We start from the raw sequence: 16,447 nt of genomic DNA, 5'->3' as shown, positions 1-16,447 counted from the left end.
GCAGTTTGCACAAAAGAGCAGTTTCTCATTGACCCCCATGTTAAACAGGCCGTTTTCACAGCATCATTTAACCTGTTTAAGGCCTGGTACAAAAAAAACATTCTAGTCTGTATGTTTAGGTCATATCTCCATGACAACTAGCCTGACTCTGCCAGATGGGTTGATTCTCATTGTCTCTGCATATGCATCTGGGAACTCTTGTTTGGAGATCTTTTGGGAAAAGGAGAAAATACTGCTTGTTGATTGGATAAACCATCTGTCTATTGCCAACATACGGGCCACATCAACCAATCAGTTCAATGAAGCGTATGACGTACTAACAGAGCATCCAGTCAAAGCTCAGAAAGTAAACAACATGTCCGTAAGCGATTTTTTTGCCGTTTGTGTAAAGCAAATTTATGGATAAAAGGCCCAATTTCAGGTGCCAACATATTCCAACAGAAGAATCCAAGAGAAAAAAGGGTAGGCGTGCGGCTAACAGAATTAGGGCTATCGCTGTCTGAAAATTTGTCTAGATCAGGTGGGATTTGTTTGCGTTGCTTCCGTTTGCTTGGTACACTAGAGGAGTTGGCCGTTGGCATCACACTCAAACCAAACTCAAAATCAATGCTGATTGGCCGTTTGCTTGGCAAAGAGCTCCAAATTTTCTCCGTTGCACATTACCAGACTGACCTGTGAGTAAAATACAATGGAGCTCAGAGATTAGGATGGGCTCACAAGGCTACATTGCAACACTGAGTGTTGAGTGTGGTGAACAGGCTGTTTTTTTTTGGAGGTTAAAGTTTATGAATAATTAGGGGCGTGGCCTCCTGAGTGACAGCTAGCCCCTGGCCCTCACTTCTCAGAGTTAAACGTCAGCCAGATGGACGCATCTCCCTCCCCCCAACGTCATGCCCATTTTTGGTAAGAGGAAATGAGGCGGAGTCAAAGTCTGGCAAGATGGCGACTCCCATAGGTGAGGTCTCCACTCTGATGTGAACGGACCCGGTGATTAAAACTGGTAAAAAAAACACTTAAAGTGAAATTCGGTCATCAAAAAAACCATCGACACAATTATTTTCGTGTAACAACTATAATGTAGATTTTCCGAAGAGATGCTAACAGCTGCCATGGCAAACATGGAATAGCGAGTTGGACGTATTAAAACGGCTTTTTTAACCAATAATACTGCTCCAAATAATAGTAATAATAAGAGTTTGTGCACATCAAAACAGAGCACCAACAAAGTAGTATGTGAACACAGAGTTTTAAAGACTTGCCAACTGGCCCCTGTACCAGCTGCTTCATTCAAGTCAATTACCAAATACAATCCAAAGGGAAGGAGCCCACTGATGATTTATTCCAGCAAAACATGTAAACGTTGTGGTTTGTGGCAGGGGTCGGGAGCAGCAGCTCTAGCAGGGGACCCGAAACTTCCCTTTCCCGGGCCACAATAACCAGCTCTAACTGGGGGATCCTGAGGCGTTACCAGGCCAGTGTTGGTGTGATATAATCTCTCCACCTAGTCCTGGTAGTTTGGTGAAATATAAGTTGATAATAGATGTAAAAGGTTTCGAAATGTCCCACACAGCTAACCGTGCAGCACCGAAACATTACGCAGATCCCAGGGGTCAGAGGTCAGGGGGCAGGGGCCGGAAGACGCACAGGGAAAGCTGAGTAGCCTGCAACTTGAAGTGAAGAGAGACAGAATGGTTCGTGTTTGTATTTTTCCTGGCTGCAAAACAAAAATGAAAGCTTCCAACCGAGTAACTTTTCATGGGCTGTCATTGCGATACGATGACTGTGCTCTGATAAACCAGTGGCTCATTGTTTTGAATCTGGACATTGACGCAGATGGAGACGCGTAGCTTTCCTTGTGAATGCCTCTATGTTTAGTTTTACATTATAATGTTGAACATAACGTTACCTACCTGATCAGTCTTTATAGTTTTGTTTGAGGAAATGTGTCAGTAGAGTTTAGTTTGTTGCTTGTTGTTACAGTAAACATGAGGAGCGAGTTCTTCCTAATATTTTCTATCTCTAATTCATTTCCTAAATGAATCATTTGTCTTTGAAACCTGCTTGTGTAGAATTTTATTAAATTTTTTTTAGGAGATTTGTAGTCATGCATTTGTGGGAAAACAAATGAAAGTCAAGAGATTAACCCGGTGCACCACCAGTCAGTACCTGTCTCCCTGGTGTGGTAAAACATTTCTCACAATATCTTCCTTTTTTTTAAGGGGTATCTCTCTTAAAACCTAATCCTGTTTTCATCTTCTGCAATTGCAGAGGCACTCAGCTGAAAGTCTCCAGTTAACAGGCTCACTCGTTAAACCCAAACACCAATTCAATCGGCTTTAAGTCTAGTTCTGAAGTTCTCACTTCTCAGAATGTTACAGTTTTCTCTGCCACACTGTTGCATCTGTGGCTGCTAGTAATGCAACCACATAAAAGTCTACTGTACTGGGCTATTTTCATCATTATCATGTTTTTGTTTTTTTGATGGCACAGAGGTCCGGGGCTATAGCCCTGAATGCCCAGGTCCAACAACGCGCCTGGGCTTATGCGGCCGGGGAACATAGGACCCTTTTTGGGGAACAAAGGGATGACCCCGTTGGCGGAGGTGTTGAGAGCAGAGCTGCTAAAGCTGGTCTAAAATTATTTTATTAGATCAAGATGGAGTTAAAAATGACCAAGGTCTAAAACATTGTTAAAAAAAAAAGGTAAAGTAGCTTATATAAAAAGTCAATTTATGAAGCTTCTAGCAACAACAAGGCTGATGCATGCACAAAGGGGATATGATGCCATTTACAGGCTGCCAAATATAAGGGAGCGTGACCGGGAATATAAATGACACATTTGAAGGCACAAATGTTACATATTACAGCTTTAAGTGCATGCCCATTGCCGTAAACAATCAAAGGAGCGTTACACCTACACATTTAAATTGACTGCTTGCTCACAAGCTTTGGCTTTGTCTGCATGCTGAAACAGTGTGATGGGGCTGCAGGCTAGTTAGAGAATGTTGCTTTATTTGCCTTTCCGAAGCCAAAAGAATACAAGAGCAAAATTGTAAGGGATGAGCGTGTTTGTTAAGCGTGTGTTTGCATAAGCTGCAAACATTAGCATCCCGGGCTAAGTAGCTTAGTAGTAGTAGTCCAAGTTCACAGTCCAAAAATGAACTAGTTCATAATTCTTTTCTTCAATATGTTGCTGCAAGCTATTATTTTTTCAATTATTGCCACAGTCTATGTAGGACCACAGGCAGCAATTATTATATCAGTTTTAACTTTTAACTGATGGCACCTTTTGGATGGTTGCAACCTTCATTAAGTTTATGAAAACTGGGTTTTCCACTCTACCCAGAGGCTGCAGGTCTCCGTCAGTAAACTGCACCACCCGGTCGCCTCCTTGCTGCTGTCGCCTCCATGCTGTTTTTTATTTGATGACGTATGCGGCGGTGTGACACTGGTGGCTGGTGTTGCCAGATTAGGTGTTTTTTTCCACTACATATTAAGGCCTGTTTACGGTGTGTTTTAGCCTGGGTTTAGCCTGGAAGGCTCTATAGAAATATGGTGCCCATTCAGGCACAACACTGATTAAAGCGACATCAAACAAAGACAAAGTACTTTTGTGTGAGGTTTTATTTTCACATATGGATCCTGCGCTGCTCTTTCCAGAACTCAGCAATCCCTTGAGACAGTGCTAACTCTGCCAGGCCCCTGCACTCACGGGGGGTGAACCCCACCAGTGCAGTGCTCTTCGTGCCAACCCCTTGCCTCCCTGCCAGCTCTGCAACCCTGGCTGTGATGAGGGATGCTGGAGCGTGACAGTACAGCTGGCTGCCGATTCTGAAACACGGCCATGGTTCACCTCCAGTTATGAGAGTAGTCGGGTTTCCCTTCACGCTTTCCACATTACAAGCTATTTCCACAGCGCCCTCATGTGGCAAAGCCAGCACCTGTACTCCAGGCATCCCCCCCGGGGTCGACTCCCTGATGGCTGTGGCGATGCTACGTCCCATGGCTATGTCCTGGGTGTCGATGGTGACGTTGCAGTTCATGACATATGGACTGGCTCCAACACCTGCAGAACAACAGCTAAAATCAGAACAAAGAGAACGCTTTCACAGCGCACCTTAAAGGGACAGTTCACCCCAAAATCTAAACCACATGTTTTCCAATTACCTGTAATACTATTTATCAATCTAGATAGTTTTGGTGTGAGGTGCCCAGTTTTGGAGATGTGGACCGTAGAGATGTTTGCAATCTCTCAAATATCATAGAACTAGATGGCTCTCAGCGTGTGGTCCGCAAAGTGCCATTGAAATAAACATTAAGTTGAAAAACTCAATAATATTGTCTCTTTCCAGAAATCATGACTCCACAGACCTGTTGTGAGCAGTTTCATGTAGGAACTATTTTCTTTCTACCAAACTGCACCCGATTACCATATCACCACGCAGAAGGAAACATACTTATGGACGAAAGGCTCAAGCTCATGACAGCATGAGATGTAAACATTAATGGCGTCCGCCTCAATTGAGCTGTAACGTTAGCTCATCAGTTAGCTATAGACTCATCTCCACAAGCTAACAATGTGGAAGCAAGAGCCTCTCTTCCATGAGTATGCTTCCTTCTGCGTGGTGATACTGTAGGCAGGTATAGTTCGGTTAAAAAAAAGAAGTTCCTACATGAAACTGTTAACAACAGGGCTTTAGAGTCATGATTTCTGGAAAGAGACGATGTTATTGAGTTTTTCAACTTAATGTCTTAAGAAGATAAACAAGAAACTGTCTACCAAACACCTTTGCACTAGAAATATCACCACATTGGCAAGGAATGTCAAGTTTTCTTGTGAGAATATGAAATTGACAGCACTGAATAACAGACTAGACATAGATAACAGAAGGCAATTACACCAGCAGCGGTTTTAAAATGATATGTCTGTGTTAAAACACTCACATGCTACGTTGAAAGTGTTTGGTGGCTCTAATCATTCCTTGTGTCCATAATGGCTGTGAAGTGAGCCCTCCCTAGTGTGCTAGTGTGACTACACGCTAAGAAATTGGAGGACAAAATCTGCAGTCCTCACTCTGTGCAAAAATCCATCCCAAAGTTCAGCTGAAGCTAATGTGGATCAGGAGGTATCACTGAACCCGAGCTCAGCAAGGACACAGTCTGCAGAGACACAAAGACTGACTTTGGTCACATAAACTTTAACACTGGAACATTCCCCTCTGATTTGGCTCAGACTTCTGAAGCCTCATATTAGCTTCAGCTCAACTTCACAATGCATTTTCCCCTAACACGGTCCCCGTGGTTTTCACTTTTCCACAGAACTATCACTTTGGTTACCATTTCTCACCCTGGAGGCGGGCAAAAAAGGATAGCTTCACGGTCAGGAATACTCAGAGCGACCAATAACTTTAACGTATGTGTGCGGAACCTATCTGAAAATCAAATAAATCAAATCAAGTTTATTTCTATAGCAGATTTAAAAACAACTGTTGACCATAGTGCCGTGAGCATGGACGACACAACAATAGCGGGTAATATAACATCCACTAAAATAATAAATGGCAAGGGAAAAATTTGAGGAATTATCAAAATATGTGCACACAACTAAAACTTTGTAAGATCAATTCTAAAAGTAAAAGATTTAAAAAAATATTAATACCACCATGAGCAACCAAAGGCCACTGAAAACATGTACGTCTTAAGTTCATTGACATTACACTTGTGGAGGGGCAACATTTAAAGTGATGGTTCAGCTGTTTTTGAAGTGCTGTTGAAGTGTTGTATGAGGCAGTTATCCATAGTCCATGTGTTACCTACAGTACATGATGGTTAGCACGCCGCACGTTTGGAGAAAGAGTACTGATGTGGAAGCTGCTGTGGATCACTTTCCTTTGACACTACATTTACTCAATATATTCCTATGCATAAGTGCAAATGTGCCAACCACTGTATTACTCCACAGACCAGCTGTTTGAGCATGACTTACCACCATTTATAGTCAAATACAAGAAAATAAAAATGAGTGATGACAGCGACGACAAAATGCTGTTCACTGTGGAGCCAAGAGGATCCTGTGTGAGCAGGAGAACACAGAAGAAGAACTTCTGCAGAGGGAGACTGAATTGCCGGAAGAAAGAGAGGGGAAACTTCTGTGGAAAGTGGAGGAGAGCCTGACTGACAACAAGGTAACGAGGCGAAAATATAGCATACAACTTAAAGCTGCAGTCAGCAAATCTGGCAGATCGAGCTGACAAATTTCAAATGTTCACAACTCTCTGGCCCCTCCCCCTCTACCAGGGTTTGAATCCTGGCTGGGGCCCTTCTGTGTGGAGTTTGCATGTTCTCCCCGTGTCTGCGTGGGTTCTCTCCGGGTTCTCCAGCTTCCTCCCACAGTCCAAAGACATGCAGGTGTTAGGTTCATTGATGACTCTTAAATCACCCGTAGGTGTGAATGGTTGTCTGTCTCTGTTCGTCTCTATGTGCCCTGTGATAGACTGGTGTCCTGTCCAGGGTGGACGCCGCATCACGCCCGATGTCAGCTGGGATCGGTTCCAGGCCCCCACGACCACGACAGGGACAAGCGGTTGAAGATGAATGAAGAATGGATAAAATATGTTTAGCTACTAACCAACATCTGCAGATAACACACTGACGATGGAGTACCTCATACAACCACACTTCAAAAAATGCTATTCCAAATCTTTGGAGCCTCGATCGTGGAACAGGAAGGTGCAACACCGAATGGTTTCAGTTTAGATTTAGCCTTTAAAAGTTCAAAGAAGAGGTACAACTACAGTTTCATAAATACAGGTACAAAGTCATCTACATTGAATAATCCCGGCAAAGAGACTAACTTTCCTTACAGGCTGTCTTGCCTACAGAGGCCGTTCTGGTACATCAGATTTAGCTTACGCTTTCTGCCAGCCCTGACTCACCTGTGAGACCAAATCGTTCCTGCGGCTGCGGCCCCATGTCGGGCCTGATGGTCTGCAAGTCTGCCGTCTTCTTGAACCAGCCCATCTCCTTCCTCCTCTGTGCCAGCCCTCGCTGAAGGGGGGAGTCTGCCCAGCCAAACAGGAAAGCACTGGTGCCCTGGACCCGCTCTGTGAGTCCCTGAGCCACAGCTGGGCCCCAACGCAGACATGTCAGTTAACCACAGGCTTTCTCGTCATCACATGCACACAACTTCAGCAACACGAGAGCAATGAGAGCGTGACAGACAAAACACACCTGAGGGCTTGTGATACAGACAGAGGGAAATACATGGACATGTGGACCGCTCATTACACGCATGCATAAATACAGTGCTTGTTAGTGAGTTCGCAGATTATTATTGTGAAATCACACCACACTGATTAGCATACAGAGTGCACACATCAGACATGAAGGCACACATCCTGGGTTATTATTAGAAGGACACATGGCTGCTAAGTCAGCTGTTAAAGTGTGAAACTAAGCAACAGCACAGGAAGTAAAGATGTCACATCATCAGCCACTAGACACTTTCCTAAACCACCATGGATGAAGTCATTAAAGTAGACATATACAGTATGTCTGGATACAAAGGCAGATACTTTATAAATGACTGTGGTATAGAGCTGGGTATCTCGATACCTTTAAGGTATCAACTGAAACAACCTAGTACCAAGCAGTATTGAAACTTCTCCTGTCGAACAATACCTGCAGTGGATCATTTTTGTACTCAGATCTAGAAAAACATGAATATTTGTATGGTTTTACTCACAGCCAATCACCTCAAGCACATGTGTCAAACTGATCCAGTAAAGGGCCTCTGTGGTGCAGGTTTTCATTCCAACAGCAAGGACACACCTGACTCGACTTACTCAGTCACCTGAACTTCCTTCACAGTTGATTTGTTGGACCAGGTGTGTTCTTGCTTGGTTGGAATGAAAACCTGCGGCCACAGCGGCACTTTACTGGATCACTTTGACACCCCTGAATGTGTTCTTCGATTTAATGCACCGTGTGATTGGCTCACTACTGTAGCAGCTACAACAATACAGTGTGTGGTTAGCATAGATGCTGCAATAGGATCAGTTATATCAGAACTGGAAAGTTTCCCTTCTTTGAAAGAAGAGCAGCTGAGTAGACTCAAAACAGGCTCCTCTCTGTCATAAACCGGTGCTGGACCAAATAAAAATCAAGGCACTGCTCCAGAAAGTTGCAGATCTTCTCCAAGCAGACGGCTGTACCATCTCCCCATATCCTAAAGTTTGTTACCTGACATCCTTGACTCCACCCTTTCATTCCAGTCACAGATCAAATCAGTCATCAAATCCGTCTTCTTTCACCTCAAAACATCTTCAGACTCCCACCTTCCCTCTCAGACTCTGTTGTAGAGACGCTTATCCATTCTCTTGTCGCCTCCTGACTGAATTAATTCAATGGAGTCCTGTTCAGGGTTTCCAGCACAACCCTGGACAGGCTCCACTATGTGCAGAACTCAGCTGCCAGGGTTCTCACCCACACCAACCCCGTGCAGCCCCCTCACACTCATCCACCTCCACTGGCTGCGTCCTGGATCACATACAGAATCCTCCTTCTGACCTACAAAGGCCTCCATGCCCTTGCCCCCCAGTACTTATCCGACCTCCTCCATCCACATACCCCGTCCCAGAACCTGCGGCCATCACACTCAGGTCTGCTCTCCATCCCTAGCACCAGCCTGCCAACCTTTGGGGACAGAGCCTTCAGCGTGGCAGCCCCCATCCTCTGGAACTCTCTCCCCACAGACATCCACAACACCCCCACCATATCGCCTTCAAATCTTTTTTTGAGTTTGTATGTCCCCGTTGTCACTGTGCAAAGCGTCCTTGGGTTCCTTGAAAGGCGCTATATAAATCCCTGTTAGCATTATTATGAGGCACAAGTAATGACTGTGCCCTGGAAGCTAATGGACAGATACAATATAGATCAACTCAACCCACAGGGAAATATATACAGTATATCTAAGTGCACTTACACACACATGCATGCACAAATGGTATCTCACCCCGAGCCTCTTTAGCACAGTCCTCCGCTCCCACCTCCTCCCCCAGGGGGTAGATGGGTATGAGGTCGACGGCACCCATACATGGGTGGACCCCCTTGTGGTCGCTCATGTCGATCAGCCCACAGGCTTTCTCGCATGCGGACAGAACCGCCTCCCCTGGAGAACAGAAGTGACATCACACATACTGTCAAAGCCAGTCCTGATGTGATCGGTAGGGAATGAAACTGTTCATCTAAAGCAGTTGTTTTTTTAAAAATAATAAAAAATAAAAGACTTGCTTAAGTGAAGCTGATTTATTTGTCTTTAGGAATGAGCGTAGGGCAAACGATGTTAAACCTCCACAGCTTTGGCTGTATGTTCAGAAGGTCTTGTTCGGGATAAGCATTCAATAAGACAAACTTTTCACTGTGAGCTTTGCCAGAAAAATGTTCATCCGGAATTTTTTTGTGTTTAAATCCCTGACAGAGCTTATTAAAGGCTTCCCCTCTCAGAGGATTGAAGAGCAGGGGACTGAGACTGAATCCCGGCTGCAGAAGATAACTGACTCTCTCTCAGGAGAATGCATATAAAACTGTGATATTTCAACACAATGCGTCAAAATGTAACGTTTGATACTTACGGATAGAGTCGATACTGGCCACAATGGTGATGACAGAACGGTTGTAGTCATGGTCATTAAAGATGTTCAGCACTGTGGTCCCTTCTCGTCTAACACCTGATGTAGAATTGTATAAAAATGTCCCAGGTTAAAATTATGTTCAGTGTAAGGTTACAGAGTCTTCTCAGTTCACTGCTATGAACAATATCAGAAACCATATGTAGCATCATGTTGGAGGACAGGAGGGGAAGTGCTTGTGGGGAACTAAAGGGCCCTATTCTGCTCATTTTCAGGATCATACTTGTATTTTGGGTTTCTGCTAAAACATGTTTACATGCTTTAGAGAGGTACCGCTAACACCGATTAGCTCGGGGCAGTACGGTGAAGGCATTCAAACGTCTTTTCTAACCACTAATACTGCTCAAAATAACATCAAACCTCTTCAGCAGCATGAGAAGAGTCCTTACACAGAAAACAAAGCACCAATGGGCTCCTTCCTTTGGGATTGACTTTGGTAATCAACTTGAATGGACTTTACTATGAGAGGAGCTGGTACAGGGGCCAGTAGGTAAGTCTTTAAAACACTCTTTTAATAAACTCTGGCTTCACTAACTACATTGTTGATGCTTTGTTTTCTGTGTAGGGACTCTTCTCATGCTGCTGCAGAGGTTTGCTGTTATTTTGAGCAGTATTAGTGGTTAAAAAAGACGTTTGAATGCCTTCACCGTACTGCCCCTGATCAGTGTTAGCCACGTCGGCTGTTAGCGACTCTCTGGGATTTCTCCGTTAATAGTTCATAACCATAACCCGTAATTTTCTCAAACTGTCCGTCTGAATATACCTGTATTCACCCTTTGTCTGAAACACTACGTTTTAGCGCCTGTCTCTTTAGAGATATAATCTGTAAGATTTTCATCTATTTAATTGTCTTTAAAGTTCCTGTCTATCAAAAAGTGAGTTAAAACAATGGTGATTGATCATGTGACCCACTAATGAAAGCACTTTTTGCAGAGTACTCCAATATCCGTGTCTGTGGAGACATGGAGGCTGGATGTAAATAAGCCGCCATGTTAGTGACGCTGCTGACAGCGGTTGGTCTGTCGGCCCAGGTAGGTTGTGCTGCGTTAACTTGTAATCGAAAATCGGGAACTTCCAACTTCTGAGTCAGGCTTGTAGTAAGAACAGAAGTCTACTCACACTTACCATTCTTACTGTGCCCAAGCACGATACAAGGCTAAATGACACTACAACTGTTTGTGCTTAAGCGCGGTACACTTCCCGGCTGCAGCCCTGTTAAGAAAGGTGGGCTTCAGCAAAGCATGATCGCACATGTATGAGCACGAGCATTAACGGGGGTCCTGACATCTGTTCATATGCGACTGTTCCCCGTGACGGACATTCAAAAATATGTCGCCGAAGGGTTCGTGGTGGTCTGATGCTGAGGGGGAGTGTTTACTGCAGATGTGGTCGGATGAAAATATTCAAAAACAGTCGGACAAAACAAAAACTCCAAGGGGTGGTGACGTAAAAGCCTGGGCCGTGGAGGGCAAATGTGAGTGAGCATCGCGACCTGCTTTATAATAAGAAAAGACAACGTATTTTACAATATGGGACCTTTAAAGTATTGTCGTGATGCGAAGGCGTAAATTAAGTATTGTGAGAATGAAGACTAGTCTGAGGAAGACTTGCCTCCTGAGCTCAGCTGTCTCATCAGTGCTTTAAGTCTCCTTTGGGTTTTTAATGTAGCCTGGAAATTAATGAGTGATGGGCAAAGGAGGCTTCGTGAACCATTTTCTTTATTTTCTTAGCTCTATTATTATATGTCTTATCCCCAGACTCATTTAATTGAATTGTATATATATACATTTAAAAAACTAAAATCGCACTTGCCTTCAGTGTCATACAAGGCTGCCTTGGCCACGGTCTCCACCAGGTCTTTCCTGCGGGCCTCGGACACGTTGAGAAGACAAGCCACCAGTCTTCTGCCCAGGGAGCTTGAGGCCATGTTTCTGCCACAGCTGCTGCTGAAAGTGCACAATTGACATGAGGTGCACTGACCAGACAAGGGGTGCCCAGTCCTGCTCCTGTGGGGCCACTGTCCTGTATGTTTTAGGTTTCTCTCTACTCCAACACACCTGATTAATGATGTGCTCGTTATCAAGCAGCTGAAGCTTGTCACAGGTTTGAAAATCGTTAGACTCAAGTGTGTTAGAGCAGAGAGCAACCTAAAACATGCAGGACAGTGGCCCTCCAGGAGCAGGGTTGGGCAGCCCTGGACCAGACTGAAGATGAAGAACAGTCAGTCATGTAAAATTCTCCACTCCCACCCAAATGAACCTGGACAGAAATAAAGCCGATGACCTTCTTAACCTGCACGTTTCCTACTCAGAGGCTTTGCTCCTACCACATCACTTATGATAGCTACTGTTAGCAAACCTCACATTGATCTGGCTGTGTGTCTAAATGACTGTCACTTTGCTGACTCCTCTCTTCTTCTGCTATTGTTATTATTATTATTATTATTATTATTATTATTATTATTATTATTATTATCCCTTTAGCAGTTACCATTATTCCATGATTACCCCATGTGGCCATCATTGCTGGTGTTCATCAAAACTGACAGAGGCTAACTTTCTAGTTTAAATGTATTTGTTATATAAATGCTTCTTTTTTTTAACGCACATTCCACTTTAAAAATTTAACCATAAGCATTTGTGTTTATTATTGAATTATCTTGTCCTTTGTGTTTTATTTTGGCTACATAAACAGATTAAAAATGGCCTTTAATGATGATGCCATAAGCACAGTTTGTGGAGCTGCACTTTACGATGGGAACAATAAAGTTATGCTATATAAAATACCTGTTTTGCTTAATTGTTGCCCAAGTCTGCAAAGTTGACCTTGATGACAGGAGAAGCTCCTGAAAATGGCCAATGGGCAAAACTAAATACCCAGGAAATAAGTTGTAGAGCGTACATTACATAGATGAGGAGTCTCCTTGACTGTAACAGTTTAATAATAGAGCTGATTAATGTGTACAGTGGTCCAGAGCAGCATGTGCGCGTAGTAGTGTCCCTCCATGTCAGTGCTGACTGTCAGAACATACACAACATGTTCAAAGTCCACGCTGGAGGAAAGCTGACTCTCTACATTTCACTTCAAGTCAAAGCGCGTGTATGCGTAGCGTACTTGCGTTACACTGAGCGGTCTTTCAGCACTGACATGTGCGGTGTATTCTCTGGTGTTGGACCCAGCTCTAACTTGGCCACGGCTGCAGCAAATCCACGCACATCCACATCCACATCCACGAAAACGTACACCAGCAGACTTTAGCGTGTGTAGCTGAAGATGAGAGAGTTAGGGCGAGATGGTTCACTCCATGTACTAATGGAAACGCTTCTTTACAGAAGGACGCTACACACACATATGTATGTATGTATGTATGTATGTATGTATGTATGTAGTGTATGTATGTATGTGTGTAGTCTATCTATGTGTGTGTGTGTGTGTATGTATGTATGTATGTAGTCTATCTATGTGTGTGTGTATGTATGTATGTATGTATGTAGTCTATCTATGTGTGTGTATGTATGTATGTATGTACGTATGTATGTAGTCTATCTATATGTATGTATGTATGTATGTATGTAGTCTATCTATGTGTGTGTATGTATGTATGTATGTATGTAGTCTATCTATGTGTGTGTATGTATGTATGTATGTATGTAGTCTATCTATGTGTGTGTATGTTTGTATGTATGTATGTAGTCTATCTATGTGTGTGTATGTATGTATGTATGTATGTATGTATGTATGTAGTCTATCTATGTGTGTGTATGTATGTATGTATGTATGTAGTCTATCTATGTGTGTGTATGTATGTATGTATGTAGTCTATCTATGTGTGTGTGTATGTATGTATGTATGTAGTCTATCTATGTGTGTGTATGTATGTATGTATGTAGTCTATCTATGTGTGTGTATGTTTGTATGTATGTATGTAGTCTATCTATGTGTGTGTATGTATGTATGTATGTATGTAGTCTATCTATGTGTGTGTATGTATGTATGTATGTATGTATGTATGTAGTCTATCTATGTGTGTGTATGTATGTAGTCTATGTATGTATGTAGTCTATCTATGTTCGTGTATGTATGTATGTATGTATGTAGTCTATCTATGTGTGTGTATGCTTGTATGTATGTATGTAGTCTATGTATGTATGTGTGTGTATGTATGTGTGTATGTATGTATGTAGTCTATGTATGTATGTGTGTATGTATGTATGTAGTCTACATATGTATGTATGTATGTAGTCTATGTGTGTATGTATGTGTGTATGTATGTATGTATGTATGTATGTGTGTATGTATGTATGTGTGTATGTATGTATGTATGTATGTATGTAGTCTATCTATGTGTGTGTGTGTGTGTATGTATGTAGTCTGTGTATGTATGTGTGTATGTATGTATGTAGTCTATGTATGTGTATGTATGTGTGTATGTATGTATGTGTGTATTTATGTATGTATGTATGTAGTCTATGTATGTGCGTATGTATGTATGTGTGTATGTATGTATGTAGTCTACGTATGTATGTATGTATGTGTGTATTTATGTATGTATGTATGTATGTATGTAGTCTATGTATGTATGCATGTATGTATGTAGTCCATATATATATATGTATGTGTGTATTTATGCATGTATGTATGTATGTATGTATGTATGTAGTCTATGTATGTATGCATGTATGTATGTAGTCCATATATATATATGTATGTGTGTGTATGTATGTATGTATATAGTCTATGTATGTATGTATGTGTGTATGTAGTCTATGTATATGTATGTGTGTATGTATGTAGTCCATATATATGTATGTGTGCGCGTATGTATGTAGTCTATATATGTATGTGTGTGCGTATGTATGTAGTCTATATATGTGTGTATGTATGTAGTCTTTGTATGTATGTATGTATATATGTATGTATGTAGTGTATGTGTGTATGTAGTCTATGTATATGTATGTGTGTATGTATGTATATAGTCTATTAATGTATGTGTGTATGTAGTCTATGTATATGTATGTGTGTATGTATGTAAGTAGTCTATATATGTATGTAGTCTATGTATATGTATGTGTGTATGTATGTATATAGTCTATGTGTGTATGTAGTTTATGTATATGTATGTGTGTATGTATGTAGACTATATATATGAATGTGTGCACGTATGTATGTAGTCTATATATGTATGTATGTATGTATGTAGTCTATATATATGTATGTGTGTACGTATGCATGTAGTCTATGTATGGATGTATGTGTGTATGTATGTAGTCTATGTATGTATGTGTGTACGTATGTATGTAGTCTATGTATGTAGTCTATATATATGTATGTATGTAGTCTATGTATGTATGTATGTAGTCTATGTATGTAGTCTATATATATGTATGTATGTATGTAGTCTATGTATGTAGTCTATATATATGTATGTGTGTATGTATGTAGTCTATGTATGTATGTATGTAGTCTATATATATATATATATATATATATATATATATATATATATATGTATGTATGTAGTCTTTGCATCATATGTATGTGTATGTATGTAGGCCGTGTGTGTGTGTGTGTGTGTGTGTGTGTGTGTGTGCGCGTGTGCGTGCTTGCTCATGCTTCTATTGCATGTACTTTGTGTAAAGATACTGTTATGGAGTTGTGCATATTTTGACAAGACTGTTAAATACGGTGTATCTATCTATCTATATACATAATGTAAGGGAAGAAAAAAAACAGATGAGGCTGGAAACTAGCTCTGTTACACACACAAAAAAATGACATTAGATTTTGGATTTAGATTTATTTTGTGTATTAGTCAAGTCAAGTCAAGTCACTTTTATTTATATAGCACATTTAAATACAACAGGAGTTGACCCAAAGCGCTTTACATGAGAAGAAATCAGGTTTGGGCAGGACAGTAGATAAAAGGAGCCCAAGAATACACAGGTCTTGACAAAAAAATGCATAAAATAAGTAAAAAAGAAAACAATATTAAGATCAACAATCAGCATAGAATAAAAACAGGTGAAATAGAATCAAGCAAGAAAATAAAAGAAGTAAAAAGTAAGAAGAAGGTTAAAAGCAATAGACTAAGTGAAACAAAATATATAAAAATAAATTAAAATAGAAAATAAAAATAATAAATAAAAAGGCAGTGGGGAATAAGGGAGGGTGTTAAGGGTTGTTAAAGGCAAGAGTGCAAAGGTATGTCTTTAAATTGGACTTAAAGCTGGCAAGGGTGGTAGAGGACTTAATATGGAGTGGAAGGGGATTCCACAGGTTTGGGCCAACAACAGAGAATGCCAGGTCACCTTTTGTTTTGAGACGTGTAACAAGTAAAACAACAAAACAAAACATAATAACAAATATATTACTACCTGTTGGTTTAGTTTATATCATTATGTATCTACTTCCTGCATTGTTTTATGTGTATAACGTCTGCATAAATTAAGTTTATATTTTACAAATATGTATTCATGAATGTAGTTATTTCTGAATTACGCTCTTTATTTAATTGAATTGAATTTATTTTATTTTATGAACATTTCTTTATCCTCCACCCTCGGCTGACTGAACGGTCCGGTCTCGTGTGGTACTAGTTGTCCGTCGAGTCAAAAGCGGAAGTAGACGGGAGTGCATCATCTCGCCTCACTTTAGCGTAGCTCAGTCCGAAAACAAACGCATGCGCAGAAGTGCTAATGCTTTGCTGTCGGTCTCTGTTTGATAAATAGCGCCTCTTCGTGGACGAAAAGCCCCATAACT

General features: G+C 41.4%; 1 protein-coding gene across 2 annotated transcripts; it reads right to left on the bottom strand.

The window, feature by feature from the left end:
• Window positions 1-3,627: 3,627 nt before the first annotated feature.
• On the bottom strand, window positions 3,628-12,941 carry ftcdnl1 (formiminotransferase cyclodeaminase N-terminal like 1). Of its 2 annotated transcripts, none has more exons than XM_083921205.1 (6): window positions 12,803-12,941; window positions 11,501-11,634; window positions 9,632-9,727; window positions 9,013-9,168; window positions 6,935-7,123; window positions 3,628-4,065 (listed from the first exon to the last, which is right to left on the bottom strand). In XM_083921205.1, the coding sequence occupies exons 2-6, from the start codon at window positions 11,613-11,615 to the stop codon at window positions 3,629-3,631; spliced, it is 993 nt and encodes a 330-aa protein (XP_083777331.1). In that variant the 5' UTR covers window positions 11,616-11,634; window positions 12,803-12,941; the 3' UTR covers window position 3,628. The 2 variants fall into 2 exon arrangements, with proteins under 2 accessions (XP_083777331.1, XP_083777332.1); XM_083921206.1 differs by having other exon boundaries at window positions 11,501-11,631; window positions 12,803-12,939.
• Between the last annotated feature and the right edge of the window lie 3,506 nt (window positions 12,942-16,447).

Source organism: Echiichthys vipera (assembly GCF_963691815.1).
Source record: "Echiichthys vipera genome assembly, chromosome: 10".
Lineage (NCBI taxonomy): Eukaryota > Metazoa > Chordata > Actinopteri > Perciformes > Trachinidae > Echiichthys > Echiichthys vipera.
The sequence above is the reverse complement of the archived record's forward strand: the minus strand, read 5'-3'. Positions and strand labels throughout refer to the sequence as shown.